At 35.6% G+C, this 19,904-nt stretch overlaps 1 protein-coding gene across 4 annotated transcripts in view; it reads right to left on the bottom strand.

Annotated features, from left to right (window-relative positions):
- Window positions 1–19,904, bottom strand: part of EHBP1 (EH domain binding protein 1) — a 302,398-nt gene that overhangs the window by 180,447 nt on the left and 102,047 nt on the right. For 2 of the 4 annotated variants that reach the window (XM_034432473.3, XM_034432475.3), the window contains exons 6-10: window positions 12,339–12,520; window positions 10,519–10,658; window positions 8,012–8,116; window positions 7,183–7,305; window positions 2,196–2,448 (exon numbers count right to left, since the gene is read on the bottom strand). In XM_034432473.3, the coding sequence (XP_034288364.2) occupies window positions 2,196–2,448; window positions 7,183–7,305; window positions 8,012–8,116; window positions 10,519–10,658; window positions 12,339–12,520 (803 nt within the window). The remainder of the gene's footprint in view (window positions 1–2,195; window positions 2,449–7,182; window positions 7,306–8,011; window positions 8,117–10,518; window positions 10,659–12,338; window positions 12,521–19,904) is intronic. The other 2 variants (XM_034432474.2, XM_034432477.2) reach the window with 1 other exon arrangement.

The raw sequence follows: 19,904 nt of genomic DNA, 5'->3' as shown, positions 1-19,904 counted from the left end.
GAATATTTTACCGAAATTTCTATTTCTATTTCAAAATATACCGATATCACTAGATAAAAATTTTTTTTTTGGATCTGAATAAACATATCAGGAATTTTCTGTGGGAGGGTAAGAAATCGAGGATTTCTCTCAAGACACTTCAAGGGAAAAGAAATTTGGGAGGGTTCGGGCTCCCTGACTGGGAATTATATCAAAAGGCGGCAAAAATAATTTGGATAAAGGAGTGGATCAAATTACAAGAAGGTAGAATCTTAACACTAGAAGGACACGATCTCCTTGAAGGATGGCACGCTTACCTCTGGGATATAAAGGATAGGAAGAAAACTCATTTCCATAAACATAAAATTAGAGAGACATTGATTCGTACGTGGCTGGAAATTAGACAGAAGATATATACCAAGGTTCCTAGCTGGTTGTCGATTATGGATGCTCTAGTGGCCCCAAATAGAAGAGAGAACTATAAAATGGGCACATATAAGGATATCTTGGATGAAGAAGGGAAGCTCAAACCCTTGGAAGTACTGAGGGACCAGGGGTTTATTCTGGATTGGTGGAAATATCTTCAGATTAAGTCTAGATTTCAAGAAGATAGAGATAAATGTGGTATTGAAATGAAATATGGATATTTTGACAAAATTATTTGGGGACCAGATAAGAAAATGCTATCGAAAATCTATAACTTTATATTAGATGAGGATAGAGCCGAGAAGATAGCTAAAAATCAGCTAAGCATTTGGGAGAAAAATTTAGGATATGGCCTTAATTTCAATGACTGGGAGATAGCTTGGAACAGAAATCTCAAAATAACGAAATCGGTAACATTCAGGGAAAATCACTACAAAATGCTGCATAGGTGGTACCTAGCCCCGGACAGGCTGGCCAAAATATTTCCAAATTCCTCTGCTTTATGTTGGAAATGTGGAAAGACGGTCGGCACCTTTTACCATCTGTGGTGGACTTGCCCTGAGACCAAAAAGTTTTGGTTAAAGATTCGACTCTGGCTCTCGGAAATAATGGGACAAGAGATAGCCCTGGCCCCGGAATCCTTCCTCTTAGGTATGATTGAAGATGGCCTTGACAACAATAAAACCCAACTGGCAATTCAAATTATTACTGCGGCTAGATTAGCCTTTGCGAAACTCTGGAAATCCAACTCTACCCCCTCTGAAGAAACATTAATAAATAAAATTCTAGAGTGCGCAGAGATGGCCAAATTGACGAGCGAGCTAAAAAATGAAGAGAACTTTAAGTACTACGAAGTATGGGGAATTTGGTATAACTGGTTAAAGAATAGGATAAAAATATGATAATAGGCTACGATTTGTTAGACACCCGAAATGGACTTAATTGTATAGAAATGTAGAGAATTGTATAGAACTGCATATTGTATAGCTATGGATGGAATTCATTTAATGTTTGATCTATGAAATGTGTAAACATTGCACCTCGGATCAAGATTGTGATTGTACATTGTCTTTTTAAAAATTGGAAAATTCAATAAAGTATTTAAAAAAAAAAAAAAAAGAAAAGAAAAATATACACCCACTTTCCAGGACAAAAAAAAAAGGGGGGGGTGGGGGGGAGAATAGGAAAGACCTGGGACCACCATTTGTATTTATAACAGAGAAAACACAATTAGTTTCATCTTCCTCAAATATTGGGGCAATCAATACTATTATTACTAAAACCGATCAAGAAAAGAACTTTGCATTATACATCTAATACAACACTTTGAAAAGGGGGAGAGGTCTTGAATTCTATAGAACTGCTTAAATGTATTGAATGATCATTGAGTAAAGAAGGATAGTACCAAAGTTCTAAAGACTAGGTCATCCATTATCCTCAAATGTCACTGCATTGTATAGTTCCTTACATATATGGATAGTTCAAGCTGGCCACTAGCCAACTGAACTGCTGCAGCAGCCAATGCCACGCCTGAATTGAGCATGCATGCTTTTCATTCTGAACATCTGTATCTACGCCTCCCTTCAGAGATCCTGCTTTGATGATTTAAAGCCTCACAGAAAAAAAGCCAGTAACACGCATGCCCCAATGTTTAATGTATTCAAATTCTGTTAACGGAGCAGTTTATTCTTGTACTTCATACAAGAATAATCAGGTTTTAATATTTTATGCCTGGAGGTTTTGTGCTGAAATCCCAACTAATGCAAAGGAAAAAAAAGTGATCTACTTACTCATCTAACTCCTCTTCATCTGTTCTTGATGTGTCAGCGTAAAGATATTTGCTCATATCCACAGGCCGGATATTTTTCCTTTTGCTAGGTTGAGGAGGAGAGTCTTTGACAGGTAATAGGACCTCAGGTTCAGGGTCTGGCTCATCAAAAGGGTTCACATACTCCACACTCTTTTCTTTAAAGGGGTTATATTCATCGCTGTCATCACAGTAGCGCTCTTGTTTGGATAATGAAGTCATCTTAATGTCTTGTTCTACAGAGAGCACAATCAAGAGGTTGTGTCTTAATGGAGAAGGAATTCTTCAATTCCTTCAGAATAGTGCATTTCTCCTGATATAACTCTAATAAGAATACAAAACAGTTCCCATCCCAAATTAGTATTAATAAAACAAGAGGAATACTTATAAAGTATGTTGTAAATCATTATAAACCAAAAGGGGGGGGAAAAAGACAATTCTTTGATGACTAGGGAAAGTTAAAGAAAATACTACTCAGAAATTTTATCAGTATTGGGAGAATCCTGATTTCAACAGGACCACCCATAACAGACATAATAACTGTTCAGCCAAAATCTGAAACAGTTACAGGTCTGCTAAAAACAACTTTTCCAACAGGCAGATTGCAGAAGGCAGACTGTCATGTTCTCAATTCCATCTTTTGTGCATGCATTTTAAACAATAAATAACTGAAAAGGGGGGAATGGTTTCATTTGACTTTTGCTTCTAGTATTGCACAGAAATGTTAGCTTAACAGTGTTATTCAATACTGGCCAGAGCAAAGAATTAGTCATACACAAAAAGGAAATGGTTTTTGTTACAAATAATTCACTTTTACGTTTTGTTCAACTGTTGAAATTGAAGCAATTCAAGTAGAAGTCCTGCTCAATTGTGATCCATTAAACCAAAAGCAGGTTAGTCATATATTGTAATTTTGTTATGTATCTGCTTCATAATGTCCCTTATTTTTTGCTTTCCCATAAAGAAGGAATGCAACATACTGCTCTGGCCAGGTGACTCAGAAATCATTCAGATTTGATATATGCTCTGAAACAATTAACTAAAGATATGTACCGGTAATCCACTTCAAAAACTGGCTTAGGATCATACAAATTCAACTCAATACAACCCATTCATTTCATCTTTATATTTAATCTGCCTCTATGGCCACATATCTAATCTTGCACCCGAGTTGCTGGGCGTATGAAATTCAGTACATTCAGTAACAGAGATAGATTCTAGAATATCAGTTTAAAATAGACCCATTTCTAGAGGCGTATTTCAGAATATCAAGGTCCATTAATAAAGAATATGTGAAATTTTACAGATGAAGTCTTGATACTCAATTCATAATATTTATGACAAGTATGGCTTAAAGGAAGAACCCAAGAATCATTTATACAAAAATGAAGAAATCAATTGATTAATTATTATCTCAAAAAATGAAAGAAAAAACCCGCTCCAGATTAAACACATCATCAAAGACATGAACCAAATACAGAAAAGTGATGCAGACTTTTAAAAACAAAATAAAACAATAAAAAAACAAAAAAGAATAGGAAGGAGGAAAGAGAAGGGTGTTCAAAAGAATCTGTATATTTAAACAATCAACCTCTTGTAACGTTTAGCATTTATATTGTTCTTTAATCTTCAAAATTCTTTACAAACATTAACTAATTAATCTAAATCCTTCTGTCAAATGTAGATACAGCAGAACTCTGGGATGTATTACTAATCCAAGACACAGCTAAAAGGGAAACACTGCTGCTGTTTAGACTAGTTAAGCCTCCCTTAAGTACTACAGAGTAACAAAGTTAGCTTATAAGCATTAGCTAGAAGAGCCTTCCTTAACCGTCGGCCTCAGTTTATGAGCCAGTAAATTTAATAACAGACAGCACTTCAGTCTATCTTCCCCAGCCATTATAACTAATGCAGATATCACTATATCTACTGTCAGAAAAATCCAGTGTCCAGGAAAAAAACCAGACATTAAGCACAGATGAGGATGTTCCGTGGAAGAATAAGGCTTGCGCTGGGAACTTTGTGTATGCATGTCCTTTTTCTCTAATATCAACCTTATGTATCTGATGTTGGAGGCCAGTCTCTTATTGTAAAGTCTGAGATTTAAAATAATCAAGAGGTTTAGTAGTTAGATATTACACTCAACAATTAGAACATTGTAGAATACAATATGGTTGTATCATGATCATATTTCATATCTTGGTATGTATTTATCACTTCAGAGAGAAGCAAATTGCCTCAATCCCATGCTTGATCTTGCAACAGCAAGAAAGTGTTTATCAGAACATATTGGATTGTGCAAAAATGAATAGATTGACTTTGACAATTAAAGAAAGAGAGGAATTGGAATATTTAAGGTATGGGGGCAATTTTATCATTGGTTAGAGAAGATATATATATAGGGTAATGTAATGAGCAAAGAAGAAAAAAGAGAAAGAAGATAGATAAATGTATGAATAGAAAAGCAAGAAATGTGGGAGAAATGTTATAATAAATGAAATGATAATATTAAGATATGATAAATAGTGGAAGAGTAGGAAGAAAATGTACTTAAATGATACACTGATTGATTATGTATTGTATATTTGTTTGTCGATAAAATAAAAAACTTTTATTAAAAAAAAGAAAGTGTTCATTCATCGTTGCTGTTTTACACCTCTGCTTTTTTATATTCATCTTTCTAGTATAATGTTAGGAGGGGTCTCTAATGGAATGGGGGTAACAATGCAGATAGCAGTACACATATGGCAAGATGGGCAGCAAATAAATTGAATAAACAATAAATAATAGATAATAATTTCCCATCCTGGCCAATAAAAGACTAAGGAACAAGGGCAGAATTAGTATCAGCCTGAAAGCAAAAGTTCCCACTGAGAGCCCCTGAACTAAAATATATCTAAAGAATGGCTTGTTCGATTCATGTCTTGAAAATCTCCAAGTGGAGAATCCACATCTCTCCGGGTAGCTGAATGGTACTGTCAAACTGTTGTCAAAACATTTTTCTTACTATAAAACTTAAATCTAGTTCTTTCTGGTTTCAGGCCATTATATTTAGTCTTGTCCACTAAGGTAGCTGAGAAGTTTCACCCTGCTTCAAAAAGAAGACATTCAGACCAATAACTTGGGTGCAGGCTCTGCAACCAGTGATCTATTAGGCCTTGATGGTCTGCAGGAGAACCCCTTAGGACTTCATTGTCATAAACAGAATCTCTCTATTCTGTTTTAGACTGATACTTGGCAGAAATCTCTGGAAGGCTGCAAGAGTGGTTTAAATGATCCAACCCAGGCACTTGATGAATCTTGGTGGTTTCCTAAATCATCTGGAGATTTGCTACTTCATGTGAAGTAGGATGAAGATGTGATTCTGTTGATGTCCTGGCAGGAATACAGAATCAGATTATCAAAGCAGTTGTCATGATTATCCATAAGAGCCCTTTAATCCCATGAAATTAGATCACTTCCAAGGTTTACTAGGGAGCTGAGAATATTGAAGAAGAAGGGACAACCAATGAACCACAAAAGGAGAAAGTCTCAGGATAGATCAAAATATAGAGTCCATCTTAAGATCCACTTGAACATCTGTGGAGGGAGCAAAAAAGTGCTTACTTCTGTCTCTCCACTATATTTGCACAAAACAGGCCAACATAGCTTTTCTATACTAAATGGTAATTCCTTTGCCAAAATGTTGGAGGAATGCAATGGTGAGCAGCACAGTTTACAATTCTGTGCAGATAGTTGAATGGATCCATTACAACTTTTCAGTTAAGCTACAGGCAAGACATAGGGATGAAAGCTCAGCAACTATTTGTCCTCTTATTTTGGATCCTCTTCCAGTTACAGATTTCAAGGCTGCAAATCAGTTGTGAGGGATGGGGACCACTACTTACTAATCCTTTTCTTTTTCAGCTGGTTAAACTGGCAAAAATGGGACTGGCCCCATATGTTCCCTCTGTCTAAAGGAAGCAATATAAGAACTTTGTTAAAGAAATCCTCTTTTGAACTGGTTTAACTTATATTTGTAGGGCATCTCAAATATTTTATTTGTATGTAAACTGATTGAGAATACAGTGGCCTCACAATTCAAGAGACATCTACATGGTATGATTTGCTGGATCGAAGTCAATTGGGATTTTGACTGGAATGATACTGAAAACAATTCTTCTAGACTACTCAGTAGCTCTGAATTTTAATGATCATGGTATCCTTCCAGAATACTTGATGGATTAGGACTAATTTATTTTACTGTGGGTTCAGTCCTTTGTATTAAGCCATGTCCAAAAGTTTGAAAGGGTTTGTCTTGACTATAATGCAAAATCCTCTGGGAGTTTAGAATAGGGTGCTAAAGGGTAAAGCGTGAGCATTCATGATTTTATCAAGGGTTGGTTTTGCTAAATAATAAGTTTGCATAAACTACTGTTTAAAACAATAAACAAACAAAAGAAGAACAATTCTCATCATGGCTTTTATATTAACAGTTTACTCCATCTTTTTCTGGGGGGGGGCAGTTCTTCTGGTGCAGACTTCCTAATCTAGTTGTTTCACTGTGAATGTATATTCGTTATAGATAAATTATATAATGATTCATATATTTATGAAAGATTACGAAAGTGCAACTTTTCGTACATACTTAAATTTGAGTTAAACCAAACACCAAATAACATTAAAGTATTGATTATTATTACTAAGACTTAAAATATTATATAAACTTTTATTAAATTGTCCAGGCATGTCTAGAAAGAGAAAAATGATTTGATCAAACACTGACCTAAAAGGCTACTTCAGGTTGAAGAATTCCATCATTAAGCTACACCTTAAGCAAGCTGTGGTTGAATATTTAAATTGAAAATTACCAGCACATAAGTAACATCAAAGAAACTTTTAGAAAATGAGAAGTAGGAAGTACATGTCATTTGTGATCTTGCTACAAAGTATAGCACAATCCAAAGATTGTATATGGCAAAATTAAATACCTTCGATATCAGTGTCTCCAAAAGGATTCAGCTCAGACTTATCAGAATCTACAAATGGATTTGATCTTGAATTTGCCAAATCTTGCTCCTCTTCATCCAGGAAACTAAGCTTGTTGATAAGTTCTAAGAAACCAAGCAAAATACCTTTCAATACACATTTTATACTTTCATTTAGGATTAAATATAGAATGTTTAAACAATCACTTTCCAAATACTTATCTTAAGTACTATGTATTCCTTTTAATAGTGAATCATGACACGTTTTTTACTGCTAAACTAAACTCTTATATTTATAGTACACCAATGTTTCCAGCTTAGTAACATGAACAGAAGCAAGTGCAAGTTTATTATATAACTGTTTAACTGACCTGGAAGGGTCTAGCAATAGTTTTTAGAAAGAAAAAATGCTAACTTAAAGAAAATCAATATATAAAGGTAGTAATTTTTCCATTACTAAGCTGGAAGGCCCACATGCAGCATACACATTACCTCAGAGAAAGAATGCAATACTTCCAAGCACAAGTAATGGGAGTTCTGAGCTAGGTTTAGCAAATGGAAGATCTGACTACAATTGCAATCTTTTCTGATCAATGACCACGCTGGAGGGGCTGATGGAAACATGAATCCAATAATATCTGAGGGCCATAGTTTCCTCACCTTGGCCGATGAATGCACCATATCTTGTTGCATACTCTTGACTGTATGCAACAAGACTGTAATGGACACCAAGCACAAAGCTACAACCAACACTTGAATATGAACAGATACTAAGGAGGTCACAGTAAAATGCAGACATGCCAGAAACAGAAAAGGAGGAAAGCTCATAGACCTTCAGAAGAACTGGCTGATTTAGTGGACAGCATATTTGTATGCTTTATGCAGTCATCTTGATCTTCATCTAAGCTGCTCAGAGCATTCAACTGGTTTACAATTTCTGTAAACAGAAGCCAGTCAAGACAACTGTGAGGTAAGGTCATTTAATGGAAAAGGAATACAATACATGCTGTTATTAGGAAAAAGAGAAAAGGAAAAGAAATGTTAATTTAGGAATACATTCCAGACTGAACAATCATAATCAATATATCTCTGTACTTTCATGAGGGCTTTTCCACATTCTAGAATGTGGAACCTCAGTGAACATGAAATATATTTTAATTAACAGAATTATCTTGCACACATTCTACACTAAAACAAGAACTAACTAATAATAATTAAAATACTGAAATATAATATTTTAATTAAGGTAGCATAGACACACAATTAACGTTGCCAAATAAAACTTAGCCATATTGCCCTGCCATGCAGAACTGGAAGAGCAAAAACCTGCTCTAACCTTTTGAGGACAATTTACAGCTAATAGATCCAATGGGATAAGAGCTATAATGTAAACTGGACATTTTGATAGTATTTAGTATCTGTTTGACACACTTCATCTGATCTATATGGTAAAGTTGTTCAAGTGTGCAGACAATCAAGGAAGTGACTGGAGGAAAGGGGAAGAGGAAACATCAATTTAGTTTAATTGCTACTGTTTTTCACAGCAGATATGTGGAATCTTCTTTTCCCAGTGCAGTATAGCAACGTCATATAGTGATTCAACAGCTGAATCTCCAAGCTGCATTATCATGAATATCATATATATATAATATACAAGAGAGATGACAAGGATGAAAGGTAAAGTAATCTATATGCATTTGTTTAATGTTCATAATTTTTTTCTTTAGTTGAGCATTTGGCAGTCATTTGGAAAACAGAGATTGACAGAGACTGAGATGGACAAAGGCTCTGGTGAAGAATGAAAGAAGGCATGCGTGGAAAACTGCAAGATGGAGAAATGCTAAGAACATGAAATTCAATGAGACATAACAGAATTGAATCAATTCTTTGTGGAACAAACAAGAAATTTAATCAAGATCATCTCATTTATCAGGGAGTTTGTGATAAAATTATAAAAACATGTTTATGGAAAACAATATTAATGAAAGCATTGCTTTTGGTGATATAAGCATCTTTTCCATTTAACTTGATTTACTAAAACATTAATGACAGACAAAACTAATCTACTGATATAGACAAAACTTTCACTATCTACTTTATCTCTCTTTTTTAAAATCTTTCCTATTATCACATACTGACACACATACTGTATATTCCCAAGACTGGAACATATGATACTGTAGAAACAGAAATATTTTTTTCAAGGAGATTACAATATAATACTTTATAGGTGGAACATCAAAGAAAGTAGAACATTGATGTTACTCCAATTACAAATACTTTTACTGAGTTACATGTTAAATTATGATATATCTTAGTAGTTATTAGAGGCTACTCCGAATCTCATTTTAAAAAGTTAGTATTCCAGTATGTGGTCCAAATCCAATTCAGAGTGTGTGTTATCCAGGAAGTGCTTTAGAAGGATGTAGGATGAACCAACAAGGCTGCTGGGAAATTTCCAAGAAGAGATATGGACTGTGACTCCTTCATCAAATTTAAATGTTATTTCTTTTCCTTTCTTTCATGAATACCTATCCCAGAACTGAGCTCTATATTCTCTTGAGGTGGAAAATATTGCTGTGCCTTCCGTAGATTGAAATCTCTCTCTCTCTCTCTTTCTTTCTCTCTCTTGCACACACAAACATGCATATACAACACAAATCTGTTTTCGTATAAAGCTGTCAGCTATCTTGTGCTGTCAGGCTTATCATCCTTTTTATTACTTCACATTAACACTGCTGGATAGAATAGATTTTCTACCTGTTTGCTTCTTTATGCAGAACCAAGTTATCCAGCTATGCTCTCAAGATATGACAAACTATTATAACTCTTTGATTCAGCTCAAGAACTTAAAATATTAGCTTAAATTTAGATTTACTATGTAGATAGCTTAGTTTTTCCTGAATTAGTAAACTCTAGAAACTAGGGGGATTATGAAGGCTAATGGCCTGAAAACCTGTAAAATCTCCCATACAACTCCATATTTCAATACTCCTGCAAGACGTTAGTACACACTAAAATAAATATACACAAACCTTATTCCTTCAAACCATGAGTAATTTTGCTTTAGTCCACGGAGTCAAAAGAAAGAGAAACAATGACAGAAATAAAGACTATCTGAATGTAGTGTTTTTGGCTCTTTTGAAGTTAACCAAAAGGAGCATGAATCCTCTCTTACTTCACACAAGGACACCAATCCATGTTATAGATTAAATTGTTTGTTCCTAATGCAAATAGTACAAACCTACATTATTTTCAAAAGAAAAATGGTCAAAAAGAATAACAATTTTCAAATAAAGTTTATAAGCAAAAGCATACATATTTGGGGAAGAAACAAACCTGTAATTTTTGCAGCCTTTTCTTCCTGGTTTACTCTATTTTCTTCATCATCTTCATTATCTTCCTCAAAGTCATCTAAATTTCCAATATCTGCTTGCTTCATACTCATCAGACTTGCCAGACTCTGCATATCTTCATCTCTAATAATAATAACAATATAATAATGGTTGGATCTGCAGATATATTACACCGACACATTACAACATGCTAGGTTCCTAGGAAGAACTTTATGCATATGAAGGCCAACACGGGCTAAAGAACTGGCAGCTGTGATTTCACATTTTTGTGTATATAATAATAGATAACTTTAACATCATTAAACAACAACATCTGCCTATCCCAGGTCTTTAGGAAGGACTTGATAGGTGGATAAAAATGCCAAATGCAGTCTAAACATCTGGCTGACTGTGTGAGCAAGCATAACAATAATAAACATTTAGACAGCAGTAGTTACAAAGAAACAAGTACGAATAATTGAAATTGCAGTAGCTGGAGATGGAAGGACCAATCAAAAATAACCAGAAAAAGTAGAGAAATACTATATAAAGACACAAATAGAGCAAATACGGAAAATCATAGAGGTTGGTGTGCTTGGTGTTAATTCAAAATATCTGGAAAAGCAATTGGATACAAGTAGAATGGATAACATTTCAACTCACCAATTATAAAAAGTTTTATTACATGGAACAGTGCATAATTTATGATGTTATCTTTAGTGTCCTAGATCCTCAGAAAGGATCTGATAGTCGAAAAACCAAATCCAATTAGACCTATCTGGCAGATTGTATGTAAATAGTGTAACAACTATTATTACTACTACTACTACTACTACTACTACTACTACTAATAATAATAATAATAATAATAATAATAATAATAATAATAATAATAATATCATCATCATCATCCTACCAACATCAAATTAATTTGTTGCTTCAAGATGCCCTTCATTTACAGCATCTTGACAGATCTGAACTAATGGCTATTTCCCCATTTGACAGGTCTCCTGTCTGCTGAATTTTGATTCAGTGCTTTTCAGAAAACAAATTAATTCTAACCTTGATGTACAGCTGCATCTTGAAAGGGAGAATATGAAGGCTTATGGGAAAAGAAAAGGTATAATTTTTACTAATGAAAGGAACCTCAAAAAGGTATTGTGCTGGGGCAGCAAGTTATATAAAACATTATAATGAAAATAATTAGCAATGACATAGGGCTTCCTTTTACAGTATGTGTTGTAGGCATTATCTTTCTAATTTTTATTGATGCTCTAGGTCCATATTGTTGTCTCATATTATGACTCTGTGGTGAAACTGAAATAGTTGTTCATTCAAGGCCACGCCTGAGGTGATAACAAAGACAGAAATTTCTTTCCCATAACTCATGCCCTCCATCCATTGCCTTGCAAAAAACTAGAATGACAATCAATAGCCTCTGTAGGATCTGTGGGGTTGAATGTGGTCCGCTTTCAGCACTTTTATGGAAGGTCTAAGAGTAGCAACAGAGGTGATAATGCAAAGCAGACTCGACTAGTCATACAGTCGTATAGGTAGGAAGGTAGGCAGGTCGGGGATTATCGATTCGGGAAGGGAGAACTGCCTTGTGGGAGTCTTTTTTTTTAAAAAAATGTTTATTCAGGATTTACACAGTGATTCTCATGCATTTTGCACTTTGAATTGTTTGAAACCATACTTTTCACAGATTTTTAACAACCATGCAAGGGAAATTCGGTGGTGTGGTTCAAGGGAGCTGAGATCTGGTAAGAAAGGCTCTCTGGAACATATAAAGAGCAACGGAGTAACATGTCTTGCAAAACTTACGTGGCCTTTCCTTCTCTTAGGAAAATACAGGATAATGAGAACTGCAAGGTGGCTGAGAGAACTTTCTTAGACAAAGGCCTGAACTTTAACTTGACATCTGTCTGTGTCGGCATGGGGCTTGCATATTGTTTCATGTTGATATTGCTGGTAGCAAGGGCTTTCCGGCGTCCAGAAGGAGATTCCTTAAAGAAAAAAAAAGACCCCTCTCGTTATAGTTACAAAAGAAAACATATGATTACGCTTTATTTAATGGATGCCCTACCTTTGTTTTCCATGAAGGTTTTCTACCTTGTCTCTGATCAGATCTAGATCGGATGACATTTTGACAGCGGTTTTTCAACTTGTAATTAATTAGGCTAAAATCCTATCAAAGTGTAATATGAGGTAATTATTTGTTAATAGAATGCTGATTCAAATTTACATGCACTAAAAAAGATGTTTGCTCACTGGTTCTCAGGACATATCCCATCATGCATGTTGCCTTGGTAAGAGCTGTCCTATCAAGCTATTTTCATAAAACAAGACCAAAGCAGTTTATTATGAGAGCACTAAATTCCATGACCTCCTTTTTGCTTTTACAGATCATCAGAACCTCATCTTGTTCTTTGACAGCAACAGCCAGGGAAAGGAGGGCTCACATTGTTTGTGTGAGTTGCATCTGTTTAACTTGATCAGCTAGGTTTATTTGCATATCCTTAAATTCTTTTGAGAGACTTAAATCCTTCTCAAGTGTTCAGCGTATTTTTGAAATTCACTCAAAAGGGATCTACATGCACTAATAATTCTGTATAATATTAGCGTGCATAATCGGATAGATAAGGCTACTTTTTTTAAAAAACAAGATATCCTTCAGGGATGACATATTATATTTGGACTTATTTTACTAGGCAGAAGTCTCAAGCACTTTTAGGAAAGACTATTTGAATGTGTGAATTGAATTAGTATATTTTATTCAGGGCAAATAATAACCACAGCAACAGCATACAGAAAACCCCCTGTTCAATGAGCCTTAGGTCTATAGCAGACTTCAGATGTTATAGACAAAGTCTGCCAGATTCTCCTCCCTAAAAAAAATCAACATAATAATCAACAATGAATAAAGTCTGTTCTTTGGAAGATCAGTCCAAACAAGGTTTGCCACTACTGCTCATAAATATCATTTTTCTTCTGCGTCTGACATCGTTAGCAGGCATCCTAGTCTTTTAATAAGCAGTCTGGGATACTCTGGGGGTGGGTGGGGAATTCTGGAAATACTTAACCATGGTTTCACAAAACAATGAATCTGAAGGTAAAGAAAGAGGGCCAACTTTAAGATTCAATCAATAGTCCTCATTGGATATATTGGTGAAAAGCATGCTGTAATGCAACAGTGTCAGATAGTCATGAAGCAAAATATAATGTTAAGTATCTTGTATCAGTGCATATTATGGACACTGAAAGTAAGAAAGTTGGAACGGGATCAAAAAATATATGAAAACAGCTTAGGAAGTATCATTTCATGAAATAACGTTGCATTGGTATGTTCAGCAATGTTCATGTTAGTGTGTGTGTATACACACACACTAACATGAACATTGATGTGTGTGTGTGTGTGTGTGTGTATATATACATATATATACATACATACATACATATATATATATATATATATATATATATATATATATATATATATGTTCATGAACATTGATATATACATACATATATACACACAGATATACACAGATACACAGATACATACATACATGGAATGGAACGAGGATCTGCAAGTAATACCATATGAAGTTAAATTCAGATCCAATGGAGACAGCTTTGTAATTTTGTTAAAAGGGATGGGACATTCAAGTGAACTTTGGACAAAGCTTTGAATATTAGCCCTGGAGGAGACAGAACTTTGAGAAAAAAGTTAAATAGCTGCATAAATAATACAAAGACCTCATATTGTCACAGATGTATAATGACAATGAGACTGGCTTGTTCTGACAAATTATCAGCGAAAAGATGATCTCAGTGTTAGTTAGTGCAAATGCTGACAGATTGCATAGATTAGCATCAGTCATTATAGCAATTCATTTCATCCAAAAGAGCTGAAAGACATTATGTACTGACTCCTATTTATATAGAATTAATTCAGAGATGGCAGAGTTTATGTTGCTTCTTTTAATGTCTGATTCTTCAGTCACTTTTGTCTGAATTCAGCAGATTAGGAAAAGCTGCAGGTATCAAAAGAAAATATGAAGACATTTTTAATCTTAGGAACACTTCTACTTACCTATCTCAAGATACTGTATGTTATCAAGGAAATATAGTAAAATATTTTCAACCACAGATATATTAGTTGTTTAACTCATGGACTGGGGATCATTCTGGCAACTAAAAGACTTAATAGAAATACATTTTTGACATAGGTGATCTACAAGTAGTCCTTGAGTTATGACCACTTGTTTAGTGATTGTTCAGAATTACGACCACACTGAATGTGGGAATTTATGACTGACCTGTAAAGTTGCAGTGTCTCCATAGTCAGTCCCTGACTTGCGATTACAACGTTCCAGCTCACATGATCACAATTTTTCTAACATCTCCTGCAGTTTCCCATAAACTAAGTTGCTCCCACTCCTGCTACTTTTTCACCTGGCATGTTCCATTCCACACACACACCCATGGCACCCACCTATGCTCTGGAGCACCTGCCTGTACTTACATATGTGCCCACACAGTCCAGCATTCTTGCCTGTGGCCACCCTTCATACACACACACACACACGCAGCTTCCTTGCCTGGGACTCCTGCCTCTTCCTGCTTAACAATCTACATGTCCTGAGGCTAGGATAGCAATCTGTACTGTCAGATTGCCATCACTAATCACATAATGTCCCACTTTACTACTGCATCGCTTAGCGATGGAATCTTCAATTTCAACTGCTGCCGTAATCCAAGGACTACCTGTATTTGAGAATATATGTGATAAACCAGAGAGCAATATAGTCAGAAGATGTAACTTCAATTCAATTCAATCAATTTTACTGCAGTTTGGAAAGCTGTCAAAATTAAAATGCTGGCGAATGGCTAAGGGGAAAAAACTGCTTTGTAACATGGATATGGTCTTGAAGGATTTGAGTTAAATGACTAACAACAAAACCATATGGAAGTCTGGAAGAGGAAGCAAATGAAGCAAATGTATGCAGTTGTTAGAGGAAGATGAAGGAAGATATATGTCATCTTAAGCCAGAAACTCTTCAGCAAATGACATCTGCACATCTTTTGTTTTTTCTGCTTTCACTTATCTAAGTGCTATATGGGCATTTACTATTATTACTAATTTGTTACTAGACAACCAGTGCCTCACTGAGTCAAAGCCACTTCTTTCCCAAATTTCATTTTCTTGATAATCATGGGTCCCAGATTTTGGATGCATTCCGTAAATTAGCCCATTTCAGGTACCTTTTTTCAAAAATTGTTGCCCTATAATGCACTGTTTCACAGAGATAAAGGTTATAGAAAATAGGGTTGCAGCAGTATATGGATTAATGCTATAGAGTACTATTTAAAACAATAATCTCATGTATGAATGTTTTTCTAGGCTTGAAGAAATCTCAGATTGAACAGACATTCAATCTGTTAAATGAAGGAGTTATCATATTTTTATTTAGATAACACTTAAATTGTAAGTAGGGTTTTTCTCCTTTCTTGACTTATCAATCAGGATCATCATTTTTATAATTATAAAGGGTTGTTTAGAGAAGGTGGAGAAAACCATAGAAAAGTATGCATGCATGCACTCCTTTATGGTCCACTACATTATGAGATAAACCTTCAAGGCAATTAGACAAATGCTGGAAGCAGATATATGCCTATTGAAAGGTCTGATTCATTTCGGCTTGATAAATCGATGGTTTATCAGATTGAGAATGACTGGCCTTAGGTCACCATGATGGCTTTGGGACTACAACTCATGGTCTCTCAGCTTCTAGCCTCCTGCCTTAACTACTACATCAATCTGGCTCTTTATGTTACTGGTATTATTCCCAAATAAATAAACATTACAGAGATAACTTTAGATAACTATGAATAAGCACATGAACAAAAATTACATACAGAACAGTGGCCTGGTTACTCATAACAATCTCATTCTAACGAACTATGGGTGATAGAACATGGATCAAGTTGCACAGACATAGATTTGTCCCTTCCTCTCTTCTCTCCTACTTGCAATAATTCCCTCTGAAACAGACTATAAACCAGACTCATATCTTGGCCTTGGTTATTAAGCAATGGCTAAACTATACTTCTGATCTGAACATCACAGGAAAATGTGATACAAAATATTATGATACCTTTGCTAAAGTTGAGCATACATAAAGAGGGAAGGGTCAGAAGAAAACATTCTTAATCTGATAAACCATAGATTAGGGGCTGTTGATTTGAGCTCCAAGTCTGGCACCATTCAAGGAGACATGGTCAGTGCATTTTGAATCGTGCTCCTTTGTCAGAACACAGGTCTTTAGATACCTTTTTATGAGATGCAAATTTGTCTGAATGGTGCTTGTTCGGATATTGCTGAGTCATGGTCTTGGACTGTTTGATTGGCTGGTTGTTGTTGCTGGGCTGTAGTTAAGTACCGTCTGTGAGATGCAGATTTGGATTAGAGTTGTTTATCTGGATGCTTCTGAGTCATGGTCTGGTTTTCGCCTGTTTGTTAATTTGAATGGCTGGCTGTTACTGAGATGTGGTCCAATTTCTTGTGAGCTGATGGGTTATAATTTTGTTGCTGCGTAGTGGGGTGTCTGTTCCACGAGCACAATTCAAAATGCACTGACAATATCTCTTTGAATGGTGATGATACGTTTGCAACCAAACTGTCAAGCTCGGAGCTCAAACCAACAGCCTAACTACCAACTCGAGCTATTAATATTCAAACACATTTCAAACCAGAGATTATCAAACCAAAATGAATTAGACCTTTCAATAGGCATATCATTAATTCAACTGAAGAACAAATCACCAAAATGGCAATTTTTCTCAAATGCTTTGACTATTTAAGGAAAAGGTTTTGGTGCACTGCTGGCAAAGAATCCTGGGAATTAGAGTTCCAAAAGAAAACTTTTAGTTACAAATTCAAGTCCCATTTAGGATTTAAAATAATTTGAGGACGAGGGAAATAGTTCTTGCTGATTTAAATTCTGCTCAAATTTATGGAAAAAGCATGGTCATGGCAATGTCTGAACTGGAGAAAATATTCAATATACAGTATTAGAGTGTTAATGGAAGGACTGCTTTTTAATGCATTTAAATTAAATAACACATCCATGTTTAAACTTTTCCATCAGATCTCTGGATTTTCTTTCCTTGTTTCATCTCAAGGGAAAAAGGATCATAACAGACAATGAAGCAATACTAGTAACTGATTTGGCTGCCACCACAGAAAAATATTGGTCTGTTTTTTCACTTAGTACAAAGCAAATGAAACCCCAAAGTTTCAGGGGTGGGGGGGATGGTCTTTTCAGCTACATCACAAGTCCCATATTACCTAGGCTATGCTGATCTTTGCTTCACCAGTAGAGCAAAATGGATCAGTACAGAATCTAATTTGTGGAAGTATGGAGCAATTAAATGCTGAAATAGACAAGCTACAGGAAGCTCTCTCAACTGGAGAGAGTAAATTAGAAACTATGTCAGTTAAAATAATTTAGACAGTTGGATGGAAGATCTGGGGGGTCAAATGCAAAAACAGTCCAATCTGTGCTGAAAAGGTGCTTAAAAGCAAAAGCATGGCTCAAAAGAATATTTATTAAAAATGATGATACATATGAATGGAGAAACTAATGTTTAAGAAATACGTGGCACTGAATTATAAAAAAGAAATGGCATAAACATCTTGGCAGTAGTAGCAACTCAAAGCTACAGGGAAAGGGCTTGAGATGGAGGTTCAGATGTAAGGTGACAGCAGCCCTTTTGGAAATGTCATCGTGCCTTTGCCTGGATGGACAATCTTCTCTCTTTAGTGTGGTTCAGCTTCCATATGCTACAGCCAATCTAATATCTTTCTTCTGTCTGGTCAACTGCTGTCAGTCTTTACAAGAATTGTAGTCCATAATATCCGGAAATGGCTATGACGCCAGAAACAAGTGGAAAATAGCTTCAAACTTGAAGGAAAATGACTGCTCATTGCAATCCCTTTTTGCTTTATTTTTAGTAAGTCTGGAAGGAACAGCAAACTAGCAATTAGTAGTGTGCATAAAGTGTTTTGTTTCAAACTTGTTGCGTGCCAGCAAAACAAACACATGAAGCGCCTACGGTGTTTCACAGGCAACAACAGGAATTCCAAATACTGTAAGCTGTTTCCTCCATTTTTACCCTGGGATCACAGCAGAAGGTGAAATGATTGTCTATAGTTAATTCTGCCTTTTACCTAATCTGCCAAAAGATGAATAAACATTGAAAATATTTTAAAAACCCCATAGGAAACCATGAAAAACATTTAAATCATGCTTTCTGCAATAGAGCAGCCACAGCTAGCCGGCAAGCAACAAGCAACAACTAAATTAACTTCCATATAGTCTACAATCAACTGTCATAAAAACAATGAATTGAGAAAGTGGGAGAGTGCTGAGCTCAGAACCAGTCACGTGATGTCCCACCAAGAAAATAAAATTAATTCATATGGAATAAATAACAAGGAAAATAGAATGATAGAGGAGCAACTTGCTGTTTTCCATTTTTATTTATCATTTTTATAACTCCACTTTTTACTGCTTTGTCCTTTTACCCTGCTACCCTATTTCCCTCTGGTTGTAGATTTCAGAAGATTCAGCTATGATTTCAAAATGAGTGCAATGCACATTTTTTTCAGGATAGACCTGACTTGAATCTAGAGTCAACAGCAATAATCAACCAAATTCACTTCATCACTGCCAATGATCACAGCAACAGCAAACAAACCAACCTCTCTGACTATGCCCTGGCAGAGGCTTCTTCCTGAGGCACATGAGTACACACCTTTTGCATTATGAATCTGCCCTTCCTGCAACAATTTAAACACACATACACACACAATAATTGGCACTCCATTAATTGAAGGAAAGCTAGCAGCTGCAGCAAAGTAGCACCCCAGTTCTTGCATTTCAACATGTCATCCTGCAAAATCTCAGTTGTTGCAATTGGCATCCTGAAACCTCTGTTCACACAGCCTCTAATGCACATGCTGCATACTTAGCATTGCTAAGTATGGTGTACAAGAAAGTACACCAATATACAGAGAATTGCCGATTATTATTAACCCACAGTGGCCTCTGCTCTAACTTCCCCATGGTAAAAAATTTAAGCAGACTAATAAACCTACCGACTGGGCAGACAACAGCCTTTTTCTTTTGTGGAAAATTGTTCTTGATCTCTGGATGTGTCTTCCCTGAGTTTTTCCAACTCCCACCTCTTTCCTCCCTCAATTTTCCCCAGTCAAAGCAGGTCAGGGATGGGCGTTTTGCACATCCCAATTAACAATTATTCATAATTTGGAACTTTTCATTTTGGAAAGAGAAGGCTATTAGAATGACTATGTGCGTCTAT

The sequence above is a fragment of the Pantherophis guttatus genome, chromosome 1 (genome assembly GCF_059756535.1).
Source record: "Pantherophis guttatus breed Tessera chromosome 1, ASM5975653v1, whole genome shotgun sequence".
In the NCBI taxonomy this organism is placed as follows: Eukaryota; Metazoa; Chordata; class Lepidosauria; order Squamata; family Colubridae; genus Pantherophis; species Pantherophis guttatus.
The sequence above is the reverse complement of the archived record's forward strand: the minus strand, read 5'-3'. Positions and strand labels throughout refer to the sequence as shown.